We start from the raw sequence: 23,510 nt of genomic DNA, 5'->3' as shown, positions 1-23,510 counted from the left end.
TCTTATCAAGATGAGCAACCTTAACATATAAAGCCATAGTCGTCCCTTTGCTGGTATATCTTCCATCAAAGTCAAGATAAGCTTGTTTTGCCATTGTATACGAGAGCATCGGCCAAATGTGTTTCCTGGGCCTTACTGTGCCATGTTAACATCAGCATTAAACTACTTTGCTGAGCCCCATTGACTGTTGGACAAATGAGACGTGCCTCGAGTGAAACTGGTGAAATCACAACAACATCACCACCAAGTAGTAGTACCTCATCCTCATTACTTTGACTCAGCACTTGGAAGAAGTCATGGCACAGAGACCCGTGAAGACCTAACCACAAATTACTTTGTCACAGCACTGACAGGACGCTCTTGAAATGTCATGTACATTGTATAACGGAATGGTGGAACCTCTACCGGGGAACCCATTACCACGCAAGAAAGCAATACAATTGTCTCGAGCCCCTGACACATTGGCCGTCCAAGCCTGCTTTTCGCGGCTTGATGTCCCTTGAGGGATGAGAATTTCTTGTAGGTCGTGCGACAATGGCGGAACACCTCCAGTGTGGCAAGATTAACAGGCGAGACTCGCTGTCCATGCCACTATGAGCTCTATTTTCGTGACTAGCGCAAATCCAGCATTGCGTTTGGCGCAGCTCTTCCAGGAGGCAGGTTAGACCGGGTGTTTGTAATTTCGTAGATGAGCACCCATTCGGCGTCATTACAAAAAGGGAGATTTTCGCCCTGTGGGCGTGAACGCAGCCGACTCCAATCATGTCTCATGAAAGTGTCTTTTTTTTTCCATTCCCTTTAAATGTGGCGCACTCGTCGCACACTGGCAGTCTCCACATGGCAGAGCGAAGACAACCAAACGTTTCGACGGAAGAAAGTGACTTGCCCGTCCAGGAGGTCAAAGCGTGCAAAGTACGTTGATAAGGAGCTGAAAGCAAACCCCTCTACCAGCGGATGAGGTCAAGTCGGCGCCGCAGGAGATTGCAGATCTGTGCCAATAAGTGGGCACAAGGATGCCGCCCCCCACCCCCATCGTTCATGTGTGTTTGTGTGTGTGCCACCCCTCCAGCTGTGCCACAGCCAGTGGGATGATTTGTTTTTAATATTATAATGAATTCATTAATTGATTTCTAAGATTCACATATTCTTTTACTGTAATACGTCTGTCCGATCCCCCACACATGTCCACGGAGCTTGCGTATCTGTCTGCCTGCATGTCGATCAAATTTTAGAGTGCTATTTTTCCTTCTTAAAAAACATAAAACATACAATTTTGGAATTTTTGGGGGGGGTGGGGGTGGGGGAGCTGGACTGGATTAATGGCATTTTCATTCGTTTCAGTGGGGGAAAGAGGATTTGAGACAAGAGTGAGTTAAGAGCGTGGTCATGAAATTAAACTCGTATCTCAAGGCACCACTGTACATACACAAATATGTATACAATATGCATATATATGTGTGTGTGTTACTGTTACTGTTATTCCTACCATGTGTACTGTAAATATTCTCTATCCAATATATTCTATTCTATTGTTTTTAAAAAAGCCATTCCTAGACGGACATCCATCGCTTTGCAACCTGTACATATATGTAGATCAGCTTATTCACTTTCACAGCCCGTTTGCTTATTTCTCATTGCTCGCTACACCTCAATCAGAAACCATGAGGATTTTCTGCTATTTAACTCGATTGGAAAAACTACTGGATGGCTTGAGAGGTTTAGGATTCTAACACATTTCCAAACAAACTGCCTAAAAACCTTTGTGGATGCTGGAATGTATAAAAATGGTCTTGTTGACGCAAATCCTTTGGAGCTGCTCTGCGTCTATGAGAGAGAGCTACAGAGCACGGTGCAAAGAACATTTTTTGCCAAGTACCTCCCCCCCCCCCCCCCCCCCCCCCTTCTTTTTCTTGCAAGACTGGCCTTTGCCAGAGTAGAGCAGTAGAAACACCGAAGAATTCCAAGGAGATAATTGGCTGGTGTCTAATGTTATTGGGGTGCAAGCACAAAGGCAAAAACCAAGGCAAAAATTCAAGTATTTTCCTTTGCGACAGCGAAGAAAGACGAAAGAGCGAAGCTGCCTTGCCCATTAATTTTAGCAGCGTTTGGCATTTTGGCAAAACACGCTAGAAGCAATTTTCACATTGCAATTGCACTCTGCATCTGTACATGCATGCATATGTGCGTTTGTTTCATCACATTGTATCGTCACACTGTCTTTTGCACAGTATTTTCTGTGTCTGTGGGATGATACCTTTTTTTTTTTTTTTGCCTCAGTGATATCGTTGTGAACTCCACGCTTGTATCCACTTCTTCCACTCCGCTCGCCATGATGACCTCCATGATTTTCATAATCACCCTTATCCGCCTTTCATCGCCCCATCTCTGCAAAAACTGTGCGATCACCATCTTATCTCCTCTTTCTCTCTCCAGAATATAGCCCCAATCCACGGCTCCGTTAAGCCGACTCTTACTTCAGTGCAATTTTACCAACATAAATATTTCATTTTAATGTTAAATCATTTCGTTTTGGGGGAGAAGGATTGGCTGTAAATATTATTTCTGCAAAGGAGGGACGGGTTAACATGTTGAAAGATTAATGGCGTTTTTGCCGCATAACAAAGAATTTAACCTTACATATCGCAGGTTGGTTTTTATTTGAGGGGCCCCCAGAAGACGTGAGAATGTTTCATTTCAACACAAAAAAAATAAAAATATTAAAGAAGGTCACACAAACATCACAATCCCCACATCAAATTCTACTTAGGGCTCCATAAAGGCTGCAGACGGTTATGATTTATTTTTTCTTTGCATAACACCACACTGAAGCAGACACTGCACCATACTTCTTACAACTCCAATTAAAAAGGGCATATTATGTATTTCACGCGTTCCAAAAGTCAGAATTGATTTTCAATCGTTGAAAAAAAAAACAGTAAAAGTTGTGAATGTACACCCTGATGAATGCTGCGTTCTTTCATGTGCTGACAGATATGATAAATGGCGTGACACATCAATCTTTATTACCAAACCCATCGAGAGAATCCAAAGGCCGCGCAATCTCGGGTCTGAATGACTACAGGCCTGTCGCTTTGACATCTGTGGTCATGAAGTCCTTTGAACGTCTCGTGCTGGACCACCACAAGAGTGTCACAGGTCCCCTGCTGGACCCCCTGCAGTTTGCCTACCAAGCGAACAGATCTGCGGATGATGCAGTCAACATGGGACCGCACTTCATCCTAGAACACCTCGACAGTGCAGGGACCTACGCGAGGATCCTGTTCGTGGACTTCAGCTCAGCGTTCAACACCATCGTGCCTGAACTCCTTTCATCCAAGCTTCTCCAGCTCAGCGTCTCACCTGCCATCTGCCAGTGGATTTACAGCTTTCTGACGGGCAGGACACAGCAGGTCAGGCTGGGGGAGGCCACCTCATCCACACGCAGCATCAGCACTGGGGCAATTTTTTGACTTGAGTTCGTTGTCACATTTCTGTGGGGCTAATTATGTATTACTCGTGCACTCGCTGTACTTGTCTCGCCGTGCTGCACTATTTGCATATACTGGCCACTCATGCCAGAGTAGCATCTGCGCCATTTGCACACTGATTGAGGAGTATCTGTAACATTTGCACAACCATTGTCCCAGATTATCGCACTACTCGTCACTTCAAACCGCATACACTCCTTGAAGTCTCAGCGCCCTTTGCACAATGGTCATTGCACCGGACTATTGCGATATTAGTCATTCGAACTGCTCTAAGTGCTAGAGGACTCTGCATCTTTTTGCACAATTGTTTTTTGTCAATGTCTTTATGTCTCCAAAGTGTTCTGTAAATTGACTGTCTGTTGTACTAGAGCGGCTCCAACTACCGGAGAAAAATTCCTTGTGTGTTTTGGACGTACTTGGCAAATAAAGATGATTCTGATCCTGATGACTGTAAAAAGGCTTTGCTGCTATTTAAGTTTTTTTTTAATGTTTTTTTTTTTTATCTCGCAACTCCTTTAAAAATGTCACTTATGTTTCAGTAATATCTTTAAGTGAATAAAACGCCTTTATTAGCAGAGATCGCCAGATTGACAGAAATTCAAAATCTTCAAAATTGGCTGTCAAACGCTTAATTTGAGCCTGTTCCCATTGGTGTATTCAATGTGTCAATTTACTGAATGCTGGACTTCTATTGGAGGAACGGCGTAAAACCCCGCCTTCTAATACCTGTCGATTTGTGACAGGCCGCGACAGCTTCCGGTAACCCCGCCCATCGAACCTCTTCTTCCTCTTTCCACCGGTGCTCGATAGCGTCGTGTGCCGTCTTCGCTGTATCACGGGACGTAACGGCCACCTCTTCAAAGCGCATTCGAAAACATTCATAAATTGCGAGGTCGGCGGCGGCAGCTAGGGTGGAAAACCGAGGGAACGTACGCCGGCACGGAGCGGAGGGAGCCACGGTAGTTTTGGCTGGAGGGGGACTCTAGCAAACCTACTGACACCGCACGCAGAAATGGCGGAGCACCACGCAGTCAGCGACGGCAAGCACAAAGCGTCCGCTCATACCGGCGCCGCGGGTGCAGCGGGCAGCAAGGGAGGCCTGTCGGGTGGACTGACACAGCCGGCGGGCTGGCAGTCGTTACTCTCGTTTAGCATTCTCTTTCTGGCCTGCCTGGCCGGATTCAGCTCCAGACTTTTCGCCGTCATTCGGTTCGAGAGCATTATCCACGAGTTCGACCCGTGGTGAGTGAAATTCTTCTTTTTTGTTTAACACTACATTCATTATTTGTTGTGCCGTTTGAATGGCTGTGACAGTTGGGATTTGTCATATGGCCAACGGAAGCGATCTTTTTATTATTTTTTTTAAAAAATGTTTTTTGTTGGGGGGAGGGGGGGGGGGCGCTTTGAAATGTGTTACGGTCAGGTCGTTCGTTTTCCATGTCAGAGGAACGATGACATCTCAACATGACGCTTCGAGTCTTCCGTAGCTAGCCGGGCTAGTTTTGCGACTCGGCTTGTCTTCTTCCACACTCGTGGCCACGCGAGGACTGCACGATACTCAAACAGGAGGCGTGGGAAAGAAAAGAGCGCTTGCTTTGTTATCCTTCCGAGACTTTTGATCGTCAAAGAGGGAGTATGACGTTGCACAATGTGGAGAGAAATCGCGTAAGCCGTGACCACTATGATTGATAACCGGGGTTCACGCTGATCGTATAATACTGTGTGCGTTTCTTACAGTAATAATGATGTGGAATGATGAAAGCTTTGTGGAGAACCTGGCTGTGGTGGACGTTTCAGCCGATTCTCGTCACCTCTGCGGACGGTTTGTAACCCGGAAGCAGATGGCTTGGCTGTGACCTGTCACCACAAAGCAGTGTTCAGTACGCTTTTTATCACGTGGCTCCATCCTCTCTGCACTCAAAAGCCCTGTTAGACTTAATATTAACAGAAAAGCGTCATTTGAATGGTTCATGTGATTTTAAAATAAATTAGTAGTCTGGCCCAAAAGTCACTGCTATTAATAGCTTATTTAAAGGGGGGGGAGAAAAAAACAAACAGACATCTTAGTTGGTAGACTACATAGGCAATACAGTTTATCGTTCTGTGACCAAGTTAGAAACCAATTGATATTCCCCATTAACATGAATTTAAATGTCATTAATCTATTTTCAATGAGAGAAATAGGACTATATTGTATTAAAACAGGTGGCACGGTGGTCGACTGGTTAGAGCGTCAGCCTCCCAGTTCTGAGGACCGGGGTTCAATCCCCGGACCCGCCCGTGTGGAGTTTGCATGTTCTCCCCGTGCCTGCGTGGGTTTTCTCCGGGCACTCTGGTTTCCTCCCACATCCCAAAAACATGCGTGGTAGGTTGATTGAAGACTCTAAATTGCCCATAGGTGTGAATGTGAGTGCGACTTGTTGCTTGTTTGTATGTGCCCTGCGATGGGCTGGCAACCAGTTCAGGGTGTACCCCGCCTCCTGCCCGATGATAGCTGGGAAAGGCTCCAGCACTCCCGCCACCCTAGTGAGGAGAAGCGGCTCAGAAAATGGATGGATGGTTGTATTAAAACATAAAAAGCAAACGTAAAGAAATAAACTGGCTTTAGTTTTGGGCTTGGACGCTCCCTCTAAATCCCGATTCGGTATTGTGTTGATCTGAATCCCGATCTATTGAACTGAAAAGAGAGTACGCTGATGTGTTTTGACAGCTGTTTCTCCATCCAGAATGTTTTTCTTTTTAGTGTAAAATGACTGTAAAATATCTGCAAACATCTGCTTTTCCTTGGTAAAACAAGGATCAACATTGTTCCCTACTTTTTGACATGGGCTGAACCAGTTACTGAATCATAATCAAAGCATGGAAAAAATAATTAGTTTAATCTATTATGAAAATGTTTTGCAGCCATAGTGCGAATAACCTGTATTGACATATAGTTGAACCTGAAGCAGCATGATAATCTTCTGCCTTTGGCTTTTTCTGAAAATGCAGCGCTCTAGACTAACTTTTTGGACTCGTGCCCAACTTTTTTCTTGGGTGCACCAGCACAAAAGTTAGGCGCACCGAAATTTTCAACTGCATCGCAGTTGTAGAGTTTCAGTTTATAAAATAAAATAAATAGCTGCCTGTTTTTTATTCAATATTGAATTGTAAATTATTAACTAACAATCTGGTCAACAAAGTTCTTTATTTGAAGCACAATTCCACAAGACAGATAACTTACTAAAAAGGATGCTAAAGTGGTCTGCGATCATGCCGATCAGCATAAAATGCTAAATATCGGCCGATGCCGATCAGATCGGTGTAAAGTCTTGTCACAACACATTTTTTGTGATTAGATTTTTCCAGAAACTATCACGATAAATTATATTGTTGTTTTTTTTATGCCACTGATATTGGCGCTTAATTCAAATACATCCTTTTTAAGATAAATTACCTTTGAATGAAATGCAGACTAAAATCATGCACAAAATTCAATGCAAATGTAAAAACATGCATTTATTTTTTTTGTTTATTGCACATGGTCTTCATTATGATTAGCAACACCTCCAATAGAAACACTGAAACTTGGGCTGTCACTATCGAATAATTTTTAGAATCAATTATCCTCTAGTAATGGTCTTCTGACTGGGCTCCCCAAAAAGACCATTAAATAGCTGCATCTCAGTCAGAATGCTGCAACTCCGGTTCAGAGTTCATATTACTCCAATTCTAAAGTCATTACACTGGCTCCCAGCCAGCTTTAGAGTAGTTTTTAAAGTTCTGATACTGGTCTATAAATCACTAAATGGTTTAGATCCTGGCGGCACGGTGGCCGACTGGTTAGAGCGTCAGCCTCACAGTTCTGAGGACCCGGGTTCAATCCCCGGCCCCGCCTGTGTGGAGTTTGCATGTTCTCTCCGTGCCTGCGTGGGTTTTCTCCGGGCACTCCGGTTTCCTCCCACATCCCAAAAACATGCATTAATTGGAGACTCTAAATTGCCCGTAGGCATGACTGCGAATGGTTGTTTGTTCCTATGTACCCTGCGATTGGCTGGCAACCAGTTCAGGGTGTACCCCGCCTCCTGCCCGATGACAGCTGGGATAGGCTCCAGCACGCCCGCGACCCTAGTGAGGAGAAGCGGCTCAGAAAATGGATAGATGGATGGATGGGGTTAGATCCTGAATATGTGAAAGAAATGCTAATGGAAAATAAACCCAGTAGAGCTCTGAGATCGACAGACTCTGGTCAAATAGTGGAGCACTGAGTCCAAAGCAAACATGGTGACGTAGCATTTACCTATTATGCTGCACATAAATGGAAGAAGTTGCCAACAGAAGTGACGTCACTTCAAGTGTGAATCTTTTTAAGTCCAGGTTTAAAACTCTTCTTTTTTTTCCCTCATGCTTTTTAGAGCATTTCCACTTTTAATTATTTCTTGTGCTGTTTTAATTGTAGTTTTATTTTTTTCCCCTGTTTTAAATGTTTATAAACTGCTTTTCCCCCTCTGTTTTAAATGCTTTTAATCATGTAAACCACATTGAGTTACCTTGTGTATGAAATGCGCTATATAAATAAATTAGCTTTGCTTTATAGATATTTCGTCAAGTACTCAAGTAATCATTTGGTTTTTTTTGGGGGTGGGGGGGAGTTTACTACTAAAATATATTCTCATTTATGTGGACTGGACTTTTATCCTTAAACTGTATACGTTCGTACTGATTGTGATTGAGTGTAATTGTGTATAATTGCCTGCCCCTGACCAATCACGTACATACATGGAGCCTCTCCCCTCTGCTCAGTGCCCAGTGAGAGAGAATGGGAGCCCTCTCCCAATTAGGGGACGGCTCCTGTCATTTACTTGAAGCAACCGGATCTAAGAGCTGTTTCGTTCGCAAAAGGCACATCACTACGCGGAGCCTTTCCCGCCCACCCTGAACGCTAGGTGCAACATCTTATACATTTTTTTAGGTGCACCGTTAGGCCTAGCACGATGACAATTTTTTCAAGACAATATTTTCGCCAAAGCTATCATAATAAACAATGGTTCTTTTAATGCCTCTGAAATAATGAAAAATAAGTCCCGCTTTATTTTTTTATCTTTTTGCTTTCAAATCAGTATTGTTGTTGTAATTTCCTTTCTTGTTTCGCTATTAAATTTGTTTTCTTTACTCTCTATGGATCCCCCATGGTCTGAAATAAAGATTAAAGAGCTGCAAGACTTGCCTGGTTTACATGGAGCCTTCTATTCCGATTATAATCGGTTTAGAAGCTCAAACCGAATGTAAACACCCCAATCGGAATAAACAGGCCGAATTCGGGTGGAATTTGATTCGTTTTCACAGGCAAAAAGTAATTTTTGCCATGTATACTGTCATTCAGAATAGAGCCGGGAAAAAGCTCTGTCTTCACATGCTTCGTCTCGACATAAATCTGCGGTGACGGAGCTGGTATGCGACGGAGATCTTTTTTTTCACTACGCATGTTGTTTTTATAAAGCGTTTTTTTTTTTTTTTAATGTATAAAAACAATCCCAACTAATGCGCTGAATAGTTAACTTTACCTTAAGTGTCTCTGTTGTGTGAATGTACGTGTTGCACATGGAGCAAGGCTGTGAAATATTGGACGGAGCCAACACTGGCAAGAGTTCCAGCGTTCCATGAGCCCACTAGCGGATAATGACCCAGCCGTCCAACTCTGGCTCACCACAACAATGAGAATTTATCGAGTCCGGAAAAGCTATCGTTGTCCATTTTATTTATCAAATAAGTGGATATGGTAATTATCGTGACAGGCCTATCCCTGAAGTTCTCACCTTTTGGTACAATCAATTGAGTGATCTATATAAGATCCCACAGTTGAGTACAAAGTAAGTATGAAGTCAAAGAAATTGTCTGTAGACCTACAAGATGGGAACATTTCTGCTGCGGTCCCACTGAACACAGTGGCCTCCATTATCTGTAAATGGAAGATCTGAACCACCAGGACTCTTACTTGAGGTGTCTGACCTAGTCAGGGATGTGACCAAAACCCAATGGTCACTCTTGATAAAGCTCCAGCATTCCTATACAATTCAGAAGGTCAACAGTCTCTGCAACAATCTACCGATCAGGCCTATTTAGAAGAGTGGCAAGACCTTCCCCGAATACATTGTATGGTAATTGTAAGTCGAAACACGGTACTCTGATTAATATTGCGCTAAGGAAATAAGAATAAGATATTAACTTCAGGAGGGCTCCATGTTTAGTGAAATAGTCATCAGTCGCAGACCGGAAGTGACTTTTAAAGTACAGGTACTGCCTGCTAAATCAGCACATTTGAGTAAGCCTGGTTTGTCAAAAATGGATCGGTAGGACCTGCAACTCTGTCAGGTTGTCGGCATCAAAGGTAAGCGTTCAGATTCATTGTATCCTATTAATCTGCCTTTTAAAAGTAGTCACTAGCCGCTAGCGCCGTATTATACGTTTTAATCAATGACAGCATAATGAATGTTTTTTTTTAAAAGAACATGCTTTTGGGATGGTGTTGTATTGTAAGGTTGGGTACCAACTTGAACGATGCGAGAACAGCTAGCAGCCGTTAGCTGGCTAGATAAGTGGCTCTGTCCGATGTGTAGCTTGTGGTTGCAGAATATTTACTCACGCTTTCTGGTTTTCTCATTAAAAAAAAAAAAAAAAAAAAAAAGTAGGCAGGAATGGCTGATTACAAGTCACATTCTTGGAAATTTGCACCGTTGCGAAAGTGCAAAGTCCCAAAAATGGCGGCTTCTGTCAGAGAGTAGATGCAATGTTTAATTTTTTTTTAGAATACTTTGTAAGATATGCACATTTCACAGAAACTTTTGACATCATGGGTTTAGTTCCTGTTTAACTTGGCAGCCCCTCCCAAAGGCACCTGAATGACTCAGAACATGAGACACAGAATTCTCTGGTCTGATGAGACAAAGATTGAACTCTTTGGCATGAATGCCAGACTTCCTGTTTGAATGCAACCAGTCATCGCTCATCACCTGGCCAATCTGTCCCTACTGTGAAACATGTTGGTGGCTGGATTATGCTGCAAGGAAGATTTTTTTAATTTTTAATTTTTTCAAAGCTGCATTCCACTTGGCCAGCCGGTACCCATCAGTTGCCTCAGGAGTCCTACAGGCCAAAAAGGCCCGATAGGACTCCTTCTTCAGCTTGACGGCATCCCTCAGGTTCGGGGATTGCCGCCACGACAGGCACCGAGCAGTTTACGGCCACAGCTCCGGTCGGCCGCCTCAGCAATAGAGGCGCGGAACATGGTCCAGTCGGACTCAATGTCCCCCGCCTCCCCCGGAACATGAGCAAAATTCTGTCAGAGGTGGGAGTTGAAACGCATTCTTTCAGGGGAATCCGCCAGATGTTTCCAGCAGACCCTCACAATACGTTTGGGCCTGCCACGTCGGACCAGCATCTTCCCCCACCATCGGAGCCAACTCAACACCAGGTGGTGATCAGTTGACAGCTCCGCCCCTCTCTTTACCCGAGTGTCCAAGACATGCGGCCGCAAGTCCGATGACACGGTCAAACATTTTCCAAATGGTGACTCGTATCTCAAAACTCATCGGTTGGGTCACATATCTGGTGGATAGTGTATTTTGACAATGGAGTGAGGTTGGATGAAAAAGACGTCAGTTAAATTGTCTGGAAACTCTAGAATGATGGGTAGTAAGTAGTTGGTCTGTCTTTTTAAGATCTGGCTGTTTGTCCTTGTTCGTCTTTTCATTAGGCTTTACATGATCAGGATTTTTGGGGCCGATCAGCCCGTTTAAATAACCGATAACAAAATGTAGCAATGTCTATTTAAATGATTTGTTCATTTAACTGTACATACTTGTGTACTGAATTGCTCAAATTATATTTACAATAAATGTATCTTAATCTATTTATGCCAGTGAGGCATAGTGACAGACAGAACAAATGAATGGTCTTCTATTAGATGGCAGGAAGTAAATACAGTAATGTATCCACTTTTTGTGACATTTGTTTGTTGGTGTGCCGTGAGATTTTTCAATTGTAAAATATGTTTCTTGGCTCCATAAAGGTTGGAAATCACTGCTCTTATCAGATCAAACCAACAGGACGGAAATAATGGGTGCTAACTTATTGAAATTAAATTACTTCACACACACGAAACTTCAGAGCATGATTCGACATAACGCCAGTACAATTGTTAGTGCTAGCACTAGTTTGCTAGGCTACATAACCTTTTGTTGCCTGCTTGCAAGCGGTATTGTATTAAAAGTATGTGAACATACCTCAAGCAAGCCTGAAATGAACGTCCTCTCCTCTCCGAGCACCGGTGACCACCAAGACATGTTTTTCACCATTTTGTTCTTATAAACACACGGCGCAATCCATTATTGTTGTCGCCGCCATGGTAACGAGTGTTTCCGGTCGTGTTTGAGTTGACAAGATGAAGCCCAGTGATCATAAAAGACTGGCCACGGTGGTATCTGAATACAAGATTTTATTGCACAATCGTGAAACACCAAATTTGTCTTCCAAGCATTACGTCTTCTGTCCCAAACCGCTGACATGTTTTTTTTTTTTTTTTAAACTTTCTTGGTGGTCAGATATCTACAGTACTACATCAAAAGACATGCGACAAGGCTAAATATAAACTAGCTTTTGGATTCGAATATACATGATGGCGATATGGAGTAAATGTCTTTTGGGGAGCCTCATTGATCGGATCGGTGAATTATGACAAATCAAAGCCAATCTGCTAATTATCGGCCAATACCGATCAGATTGGTGTAAAGTCTACTTCTCACTGGACCAAATAGACAAAAGACTATAAGACTACTGGAATAATAATTGTGACTTACGTCTGCCATCTTGGTCCTTCACCTTGTCGATACTTGACTATTGTCTCATTCTTGAGTATCGCCTCATTCTAAATGCGTCGTAATGTAATCTTAAAATAAATCCCCTCAATGCTGTGCACAGGGCTTCGGGGATAGAAGTGTGGAAGAATGAAAGGCTTGAATCTGGGCATACTGACAGGTGTCAGCATGCAGCTTCGTGGGAGACCACAGCCACATTTGGAGCAAAGATAAAGGGGGGTGGTGGGGGGGGAATGGAAGGATGGTAGGAGGTGCAGAGGGAGTGAGAGAGATTTAATACCTGTCACGCATCCCATCTGAGGGAGGTTTTGTTGATGGTGCCATAGAGATTTCATTGTTTCATAGATTGTTGTTGTTGTGCATCTTTGCTTTGTTATGATGGTGGCAGATTTTATCTGCCTCTGTACCAACTGTGTTCAAATTCTATGTGGCCGATAGACTGCTTTCAAAAGTGCCCATAAAATAGAGAACCAGCTGCTTAAAATCAATCCAGCCTTCAGCAGTTTCTATCTTTAAAATTAACAAAATCCCAAAGTAATAGAACTTTATATTCTTTTGGTGTTTGTAATTGCTTTTTTTGTTTGGTTTCCATTGTCAGAATCGGAATCAATTTTATTCTTCCAAGTATGTCCAAAAAACACAAGGAATTTGTCTCCGGTAGTTGGAGCCGCTCTTGTACGACAACAGTCAATTGACAGAGAACACTTTTGAGACATAAAGGCTTTACACGATCAGGGTTTTTGGGGCCGATCACTGATAGAGTTAAAAAAAAAAACGTATATAGAGGAAAGGCGGATGTGGCTGAGGACAGCATGCGGACGTTAAAGGGGGAAGGGTGCGCGTGAAAGAGGACGCTAAAGGCACGCCCCAGTATGTATATAGCCTTGTCATGCGTCTTGTGGCGCAGTGCTGCAACTATCTGACGGGCAATAAAGTTTTTTTCAATCTTGTCTGTTAAACAACACGTCATCGGTGTGGGACTATTTTTCGGTGTCTCAGACAAACAACACGTAAGTTATTTGCAGTCTGTGCACAACTGAAGTTTAATTACAGTAAGTTTTAGCATCCATTATTTCTGTCATCCTGTAATGTTGATTAGACCTAAATTTGTCAGTGGCCAATCCTTGAATGCCTCCTAGAGGTCATTGATGTTTTAACTTTTGTCTAAAATGCTAGAGAATAATTTTGAGCTGGGATGGGCTCCAGCATGCCCGCGACCCTAGTGAGGATAAGCGGTACGGAAAATGGATGGATACAGTACACAAGTGTATACAATAAATGAACAAGTCATAAAGTACACAAGTATATACAACCCCAATTCCAATGAAGTTGCGACGTTGTGTTAAACATAAATAAAAGCAGAATACAATGATTTGCAAATCATGTTCAAACTATATTTAATTGAATACACTACAAATACATTTAATGTTCAAACTGATAAACTTTGTTTTTAGCAAATAATTAACTGAGAATTTTATGGCTGCATCACGTTCCAAAAAAGCTGGGACAGGTGGCAAAAAAGACTGAGAAAGTTGAGGAATGCTAATCAAACACCTGTTTGGAACATCCCACAGGTGACCAGGCTAATTGGGAACAGGTGGGTGCCATGATTGGGTATAAAAGGAGCTTCCCTGAATTGCTCAGTCATTCACAAGCAAAGATAGGGCGAGGTTCACCTCTTTTGAGCAAGTGCGTGAGAAAATAGTCGAACAGTTTAAGGACAATGTTCCTCAACGTACAATTGCAAGGAATTTCATTCCATCAGCGACGGTCCATAATAGCATCAAAAGGTCCAGAGAATCTGGAGAAATCACTGCATGTAAGCGGCAAGACCGAAAACCAACATTGAATGCCCGTGACCTTCGATCCCTCAGGCGGCACTGCATCAAAAACCGGCATCAATGTGTAAAGGATATCACCACACGGGCTCAGGAACACTAAAGAAAACCAATGTCTGTAAATACAGTTCGGCACTACATCTGTAAGTGCAACTTGAAACTCCACTATGCAAAGCAAAAGTCATTTATCAACAACACCCAGAAACAACACTGGCTTCTCTGGGCCCAAGCTCATCTAAGATGGACTGATGAAAAGTGGAAAAGTGTTCTGTGGTCTGACGAGTCCACATTTCAAATTGTTTTGGGAAATTGTGGGACGTCGTCTCCTCTGGGCCAAAGAGGAAAAGAACCATCCGGACTGTTATGGACGCAAAGTTCAAAAGCCAGCATCTGTGATGGTATGCGGCCGTGTTGGTGCCAATGGCATGGGTAAATTCACCATTAATGCTGAAAGCTACATTCAGGTTTTGGAGAAACATATGCTGCCATCCAAGCAACGTCTTTTTCATGGACGCCCCTGCTTATTTCAGCAAGACCATGCCAAACCACATTCTGCACGTGTTACAACAGCGTGGCTTCGGAGTAAAAGAGTGTGGGTACTAGACTGCCCTGCCTGCAGTCCAGACCTGTCTTTCATTGAAAATGTGTGGCGCATTATGAAGCGTAAAATACGACAACGGAGACCCCGGACTGTTGAACAGCTGAAGCAGTACATCAAGCAAGAATGGGAAAGAATTCCACTTAAAAAGCTTCAACAATTGGTGTCCTCAGTTCCCAAACGTTTATTGAATGTTGTTCAAAGAAAAGGTGATGTAACACAGTGGTAAACATGACCCTGTCCCAGCTTTTTGGGAATGTGTTGCAGCCATAAAATTCTAAGTCAATGATTATTTCCTAAAAACAATAGTTTATCAGTTTGAACATTAAATATCTTGTCTTTGTAGTGTATTCAATTAAATATAGGTTGAACGTGATTTGCAAATCCTTGTATTCTGTTTTTATTTGTTTAACACAACGTCCCAACGTCATTGGAATTGGGGTTGTACAATAAATGAACAAGTCATGTAAAACCAGTTCGTTTTTGGACTAGTGAAATTCTGATTATGAACCAACTATGAACTGAACTAGTTAATTTATTGGAACGATGAACTGGGCTTTGAACTAGTTTGGGTAGAAAATGCCTCAGTTGGCTCAAAAGTTTAAAAAGAAAAGCTGTAACTATTTCCACGGATATTTGAAAGGTCTTTCAATTCAGCTCATGTTGAGTATATGACACAAAACTTAACTAGCGAAGCAGAGATAATTATGAAAATATCAGTGTAAATTGCTACTTAGTCTTAAGAAGAAGAATCACCTTTTATTGTCATGAACATGCATGCATGTACATGAAATTTGTTCTCTGCATTTAACCCATCACAGTGACCACATACACACTGGAGCAGGGGGCAGCTGAAGCGCCCAGGGAGCATTTCGGGGTATCAGTGTCTTGCTCGAGGACACCACACCTGTGAGTCCGGGGGATGTTGGCGGATGGTCCAGTCGGGCTCTTGAACCTAGGTCCCCCACGGTGGCAAGCGATGAGCTTAACCACTGGGCCACGGGTGCCCAGTTGAGCAAAAGTTAAGTTGAGCAAACAGCTCATTTTACAGTGTTGAGAGCGAGACGGGATGCCACGACAGTGTGTCCAATTTCCAATGAGAGGCTGAAGTTATACAACTGGCGACACGTAAGGCCAGAGTTGTGTGCTCCCAGCGCTTCTCAGCCTTGCCTTACAGATGTACCACAAAACATGTAACTGTACAGTTAGTGTTTTACGTGACAAGCAGATAGCATAAATTCCATGTCGAGCTTGTAAGATTCGTCTCCCTTGTCGAGTTGGAGTTTCAACTTCAGCAGGAGGGGGTGATTAAAAAGTGGAGAGGACGGATTGATGTCATGTCATTATTATTCTGAGTGTGTACCAGTACTATCTGCTGCTATTTGTTGCAAGAGGGCTGAACGTGTGCACACGCCGGTTGGCTGTTCATAATGAGAGCGCTCGTTCCTCAGAAGAGAGAGCGTACAGGTGAAGGAGATTGACTAAAGTAGTGGAAAAGATGGTGACTTTCAACCACCATGTCTATATATTGAAACTGTGTTAAGGTAGCATTAAAACATACACTCGCGGAAGTGCGACCACATGAAATTTGTACTCGCACGCGCTGAAAAAATTTGGGTCGCAGTCTCGAGCCCTGTTAAGCACCTGCTGTCCACTCACATCTCCATGCTACTCAGTCAGATGGTAGAATATAATTTGGACACTCGCAGAGACTGGATTTCTTGTCTTGGTGTTGGGCATTGCTGGCATGCAGCTTAAACGGCTGCGATAAAGTCTGAGCAATGTCTGGAATAGAAGGATGCTCCGAGCAACTAAGCAGGAATTGGTACTCTTCTAGACTGTTCGATAAATATCGATAAAATATTTGGGAGGTGCTTATTTTGCATATTGTAAATGAATGTGCTTATCACATTTTATAATACATTGCATGTATAAATACATTTTTATAGTCGCAATTGAAAATAGAAAAGGTCCTGTTTTGTGGAGCATTGAAAAGATGACCAGTATTGCCATTCAGTTGCCTGTGCACAAGGGCTAGACAAAATAAAAAGGGTGATCTTCAGAACTCTGACTGCAAAGAACCAAGGAGCGACAAATGCCTGCAAATGAATACAGTTGTGACACACGTCAAAGGTTACTGCCCTCCAATACAATAAACAAAAACAGAATGCCAAAAGGAATTGTACTATTTCCAGATACACTTGAGGAGGATGTGCAGATCTATGATGCTAATTTGCAAACAGAAATAGTGGTAATAAGTTTATAATCCACTTCCACACAGATGCCAGGTGTATTCATTGGATCGCTCACAGCTACCAATTACTATTTTGTTACATGGTGCGCATTTTTAAAATGAATTGTCAATGGTGACTGAAATGCAGTAGCTCATTAAAAAAACGTTTATATTATTAAAGCGGTTGTTGTTGTCCTCTTTAATTTTTATTTGCTTTAGCTGAGAGGATTCATCACTACTTGAAACTGAGTGTGAAAGCTAACAATGTGTGTAATTACTAGTATTCATGGAGGTCACCTGCCGCAATATAAAAATGGCCCAATGCTATTAACATAAACTTTGCTGACACACTCAATTCTTTTAATTGACCATTACATATTGGTAATTTCCTTTCTGAAGAACCCAAGACACATGGCCTCAAATTGAGTTAGGGTGTAAGTGCCTAATGTCCAGTGTATTTGTATGTATCATCCAAACATTACTTAAAAAAAAAAATTAAAAAAACCTTTATATTAACTCCATTATATTTTCTCCAAAATAAAAATTAAAGTTGAACGTGTTTCAATTTTTAAGTTTTACCATTTGTTTTGTGTCTAGGGTTGACCATTTTGGCTACATTTCCTTAATAGATATTTCTGAAACTAATTACTATAATAACGTGATCAATTGATTATTGATCATGTTGTTATAGTTTTTTTTTTAAACTGTTTTTATATACATTTAATCAAATGGGATTGGAGAAACCATCTTTTGAAGCCAGAGTCATATTGAGCAGTGTAATGCTGCCAGGAAGAGTGCCATAGCCAAAATCCTCAGGGATCTAGCTTTACTTGTCTGGGGATATTTTTTTAATTTGTATTTATTATTATTATTATTATTTTTTTAGTACAACAGTACAAAGTTTGAATTCAACAGAACTGAATGTGTTTAAATATGTTTTTGAAAACCAAAGAGATTCTAATTCTTTTATTTACCTGATGAAAATCATTGATAAATCTTTGTGCTATCACAGACAATGACATGTACAGCACATACACTGTATATCATTTGAGAGAAAATGATAATGTCAACAAGTAGACTGTTACATTTGAAGTAATTCTGATATTCTTAGTGTTGATTTACCTATTATAATTGCTGTTTGGTGACGAATCAAATTTATTTCTTATGAAGTTATCTACAACAGGTTTTGGTCTAATTTTATTTTAAATTTTGAGACGCATCTGTCATGTTAAATGACACGGTTTGAATTTGGCAAAAACACGAGTTGAACGTTGGTCATCTCAGGTCTGACCTCAGGCAGTGGTTTGTTTTAATGGTGGCATGTGGCATCACCCCATAGGATTTATGTGATGTTTCAAATGGGTGTATTGGTCATGGCTTCTGTGCCAACATCTTTGCTTGCATTAATGTTGTGAAAATCTTGCTCATGAAGTGATTTGTGATATGCATATGAATGAGAGGCGTGATGGGGGAAAAAAAATTAACATCTAACACGTTTGTTTTCTATGAAGGCTAATAATTGTTCTGATGTGGAGTGACCATTTAAATCAGTTTATTCCCTCCACCAATATTATGTGGGAAGTTGTAATATGGCGTCAGTTGATTGCCCTCATGCTTCAAGGCAAGCATACAGCATTTTGTACTCATCATAAACTACGTTCTCTCTGTGTCTGCAGTATATGTAAAGAAGGGCCTTATAAATTGGTCAGGTGTGAATGAATGTAAAATATACAAATATTCTTAAATGGCAAAATTATTTTGAAAATCTACTCCATTGTGAGAACAGAAAAGTTGTTTTATTTTTTTTAAAGGCTTGATGACTGTTCCTCTCAGTGCATTTGGTTGGTTTGGATTAGTCCTTCATCTTCCGTTCCGCTTCTCCTCACTAGGGTCGCGGGCATCCTGGAGCCTATCCCAGGTATGTTCGGCCGAGATGTGGGGTACACCCTGAACTGGTCGCCAGCCAATCGGAGGGCACATATAAACAAACAACCTTTCACATTCACACCCATGGGCAATTTAAAGTCTTCAATTAACCTACCCTGCATGTTTTTGGGATGTGGGAAGAAACCGGAGTGCCCAGAGAAAACCCACGCAGGCACGCAGGCACGGGGAGTAGATGCAAACTCCACACAGGCAGGGCTGGGATTTGAACCCTGGTCCACAGAAATGTGAGGCAGATGTGCTAAGCAGTAGTTCACCGTGCCGCTTTGGTTTGGATTATATTAGATATGTCTTTGTATGTTTTATATTAGATATTATTTCTTTGTCACTTTAAACATTGCATGAGCAATATCTTTATCATGCTTGAGCAACTATCGTCATACTTTGTACTATTGGGTTGCAAATGTGTCGCATGTCAGACTTTGAAGTTATATGCTCGAGATCACAGATGGAAACTCCCCATTATTGTGGGGAAAGTGACACAGATAAAGGAAGACGGAGCCCGGAATAGAGCAGATCATCCCGGTGTGATGGTTGAATGAATTCCAGTGCACTGTACCACTTGCTGTATGACTGCTATCTGCTTAAATACAAAGTTGAACCGATTTCTTGGCTTCATCATTGACTTCCTCCACAAGCTTATCAACAAACGGGAAAAACTACAATCACACACAGTCCAAAACTCATTTCCACAATTTGTAGAGGTAGTTTTTGGTGTGGGCCTGTAGCTCTGGATAAAGGTGCGGGTATTTGTTTTTTACAAAATATTGTACGCAGTTTTTGTTTGCATCATCACACCATCCTGTTTAGGCCATTTAAATTTGTTTTATTTCAGTGAAGAAAGTCTTTCGGCCAACAAACAAATGTACTTCCGGGTCGTTTTCGGCAGAAAATCTTCAGTGGCTGAAAATTTGGTGCATCACTTGTATTTTGTGCCAAAGTCAAACTGTGACATGAAACCATGACTGTTGCTGAAGACATACAGTAATGTTAATCATTTAAACTTTTCTGGCCTGCACTGAATACACCCCCTTCCTTCTGGATTCATATCGGTCCTCTTTAAATGCGCCTTAACTTGCAGCTGACAAAGTGATGAATAGTTGTTCTCTGTACGCAAAATATTTTGTACACCTATGCAGTTACTGACTGGCTTAAAGCTGTTTGCCAACGCTCAGCTAGGCTGACATAACAGACAGGGAGTACCTAGGTTAGCACAACTTTAGCAATGCTATGTAAATGAAAAGCATGACCAACACAACGAAGCATGCATCGTCATGACACATGGCAAAGAGTTAGAATGAAAGCAGAGACATGTTGAGTCATTGTTAATTTCACAATGTCGTTATAAACTTACCTATTGGAAATTTCTCCCGTAATGTTGCCTGGCTATAGCTCACTTTACTGAGAACACAGTGGTGGGGACTGAGGATTGAATGGAGTCAGCGGTCCATATAGGGGACACACGGCATAAGGGCATAATTCTGGACGACGCCAACTCTTGACAGCATTTACTCTTTTATGAAATTAAGTATTTATCATCAGTTCTAAATCATGCATTTTTAGCTGCAAATGAAAGCCAAGGTTGGGATGGCGAGACAAAAACTGAATTTGACTACAGAGAGAGCACTCACTCACGCATCTCTTAACTCCCTACAGTAGGCTGTTGGATGTGCTTCCCACTCTTGAGATTTGGGGATTTAAGTGAGAAGCAGAGGTTAGTCATTCAAACTCTCTAATCTATCAAGCATGGTGGAGAGTGAGCAGCTTTCAACCAAGATGAGTTAATCATTGCCTTTTGTTTTCATTTTGCCCAAAGCCCAATTTCTATGAAGATGTTATCACAGTGCATTTCACACATGCATTTTCCTCAAGTGCCTAATTTGCATTATTTTTTTATAATTTGACATTTCGAAGTCAGTCACGGTTGTTTTCACTCTTAACAGCTGTGATGGGATTTACTTGTTTCTCATAAGGTTGTGGGGAGGAATGGACATGTTAGACAGAATTTATGGGTGTTGTCCAACTCTGGACAACACCCATCCATATAGCTGGGACAGTGAGAAAGTTAAGAGTAAGCATGCCATTAACAGTATTTATGAAAGTAATTTAATTGCAATGTAATGTTGATTTGACCTAAACTTATGTCAGTGGCCAATCCTTAAATGCACCCTAGAGGTCATTGGTGTTTTAACTTTTGTCTAAAGTCTATGCTTGAGAATAATTTTAGCTGGGACCGGCTCCAGCACGCCCACAACCCTTGTGAGAATAAGCTGTACAGAAAATGGATGGATGGATGGATGGATACAGTATACAGTACACAACTATATACAATACGTGAACAAGTCATGTAAATAGACAGATTCATCGGTTACCGTTTTTTTTTTTTAAACTTTCTGATCGGTGATCGGCCCCAAAAACCTGATCGTGTAAAACCTAGTTGTCAAGGTGAGTCCTATTAGTGATTATTCAAACAATAGTAGCACTGAATGCCTACGCTCACATTCTTTGTTTTGCCTGTGAGGACTACATTTTTTTTACTAGTTAGTCGAGTATATTCTGTACCTCATGTACAGCCCCAATTCCAATGAAGTGAAGATGTAAACATAAATAAAAACCGAATACAATGATTTGCAAATCATGTTCAACCTCGGTTTAATGGAATACACTACAAAGATGAGCTATTTAATGTTCAAACTGATAAACGTTATTGTTTTTAGCAAATAATCATTAACTGAGAATTTTATGGCTGCATCATGTTCCAAAAAAGCTGGGACAGGTGGCAAAAAAGACTGAGAAAGTTGAGGAATGCTCATCAAACACCTGTTTGGAACATCCCACAAAACACAGCCACTGCTCAAACATTGGCCATAGTCGATACAACCATTTGGGATATCCTGAAGAAGAAACTATTCGTTTACTAGTTAACAGATGTCAAACGAGTACTGGTACATCAAGTTAAACTGTTTCAGTTTATAACATTGTGAGAGCTGTAAGACTTGTTTGTTGCCTAAATTGAGGAAGTGGCGATACTATCCTGACTAATTGTGCGCATGCCTATGCCTCACCCTTTACTGGCTCAAACTTTTTTCTGAGATACATTTAGATGTATTTTACTGTGTAAGGTTTTCATTTTCCTAAATTATAATTTACTAAAATGATAAAAATACCGAAAGCCTGTTCACTATTAAATGAAATAACAAAAGTACAATGTATGTGTTGTTAAATGTGGACCTGTAGCCGTCACTCCATTTCACGTTGCTACGACTTTCAGACGTGACAAAGAAGCGCATCTTAATTCATCTTCTGTTCAGTTTCACCTGCACTCAGGACTGTCGTTGCTACCTCGTCTTGAAAAATACTTGCTTATTTTATCAGACATCGACAGAAACCCCAAAACATTTAAGACGTTCTAGAAGAAAATGAAAAATTCGCGTTTAACAATATCAGAATCTGAATCATCATTAATGGTTCATCATCATCACAAGTTCTCGAAAGTAATTGCTGAATCCCACACACTGAGAGACAGTTAAGTCGGTTTCGGCTGTGTCGCTCAGTGTGCGGTGGAGCTTATTGACTTCATTCTGTGTATCTATTCAAATACTTTTGCTCACCTGAAATTCTCATTTTGATGCCAAACCCAAAATGTTTTCAGTTTACCGCAAAAGAAAGTAAAGAATCATCTTCCCTGTTGTAATACTTTCGGAGGAGAGTGTCGTTTTTGTAGAGCTATGGGAACAAATTGGGTCATGTCACTAACTTGTGCTACATTTTAAGACTCGTGGAGAATTTATATTGAGTTCGACCACTTTGATTCAGTTAGGACCTTTTAGAAAGCTGTACGGCATGTTTTCTGTCACATGGAAAATAAATTCTCTGGGCGCTTAGATTAATTTGGGTTTCCTTTGCCTAATGAGGAGCAGAGCATACACTATAGTATCATCCGTTTAGCCATGAGCGATCCTTCATCCTTGCCACCAAAGCCCTTAAGTGTGAAAACTCCCCCATAACTGGGATGATATAATTGGAAGAATATCCAAAGCTTGATTTAACACAGGAATTTTGCTCCCCACTAAACAAATCTGTGTCCTTTTCCTCCACTAAATTATGCATGCAGAGTCACAGTTGTAATAGTGTAACTTTGTATTTTACAAAGTCAGGAAAGTCCCCTTTGGAATTATCAGTATTCTGCTTGGTTGCTCATTAAATTACATGGATAAGGGGTGCCACATCAAATGAGCACTGCTTGGGGGTTGCATGCAGTGGGACCACATTTCTTGTGTTTGTTCTTCTCAAACTTATACAGGAAAAAACATCGAGAAAGACCTTACAGAGCAAGGTTTCATGTTTTTATTAACCGTACTATGATGTATTAGTTTTAGTATTACAAATGTCTCCAAGTTACCAAGATAGGTGACCAAATTTGTGTGGTTCTTTGACTGGCTAATTTGTGTGTCAAAAAAATTGTCAAATCAAATTACTTTTAAGGATGCTTCGCTAATCAGACACTACATCAGGGGTGTCCAACTCGTTGCAGTTCTGGGACCACACACAGCCTAA

General features: G+C 41.5%; 1 protein-coding gene across 1 annotated transcript in view; it reads left to right on the top strand.

The window, feature by feature from the left end:
• Positions 1-4,257: 4,257 nt before the first annotated feature.
• Positions 4,258-23,510, top strand: part of stt3b (STT3 oligosaccharyltransferase complex catalytic subunit B) — an 87,269-nt gene continuing 68,016 nt past the window's right edge. The window contains exon 1 of the mRNA XM_061759710.1: positions 4,258-4,730. Coding sequence (XP_061615694.1) covers positions 4,501-4,730 — 230 coding nt within the window. The 5' untranslated portion in view covers positions 4,258-4,500. The remainder of the gene's footprint in view (positions 4,731-23,510) is intronic.

This window comes from Phyllopteryx taeniolatus, chromosome 21 (assembly GCF_024500385.1).
Source record: "Phyllopteryx taeniolatus isolate TA_2022b chromosome 21, UOR_Ptae_1.2, whole genome shotgun sequence".
In the NCBI taxonomy this organism is placed as follows: Eukaryota; Metazoa; Chordata; class Actinopteri; order Syngnathiformes; family Syngnathidae; genus Phyllopteryx; species Phyllopteryx taeniolatus.
The sequence above is the reverse complement of the archived record's forward strand: the minus strand, read 5'-3'. Positions and strand labels throughout refer to the sequence as shown.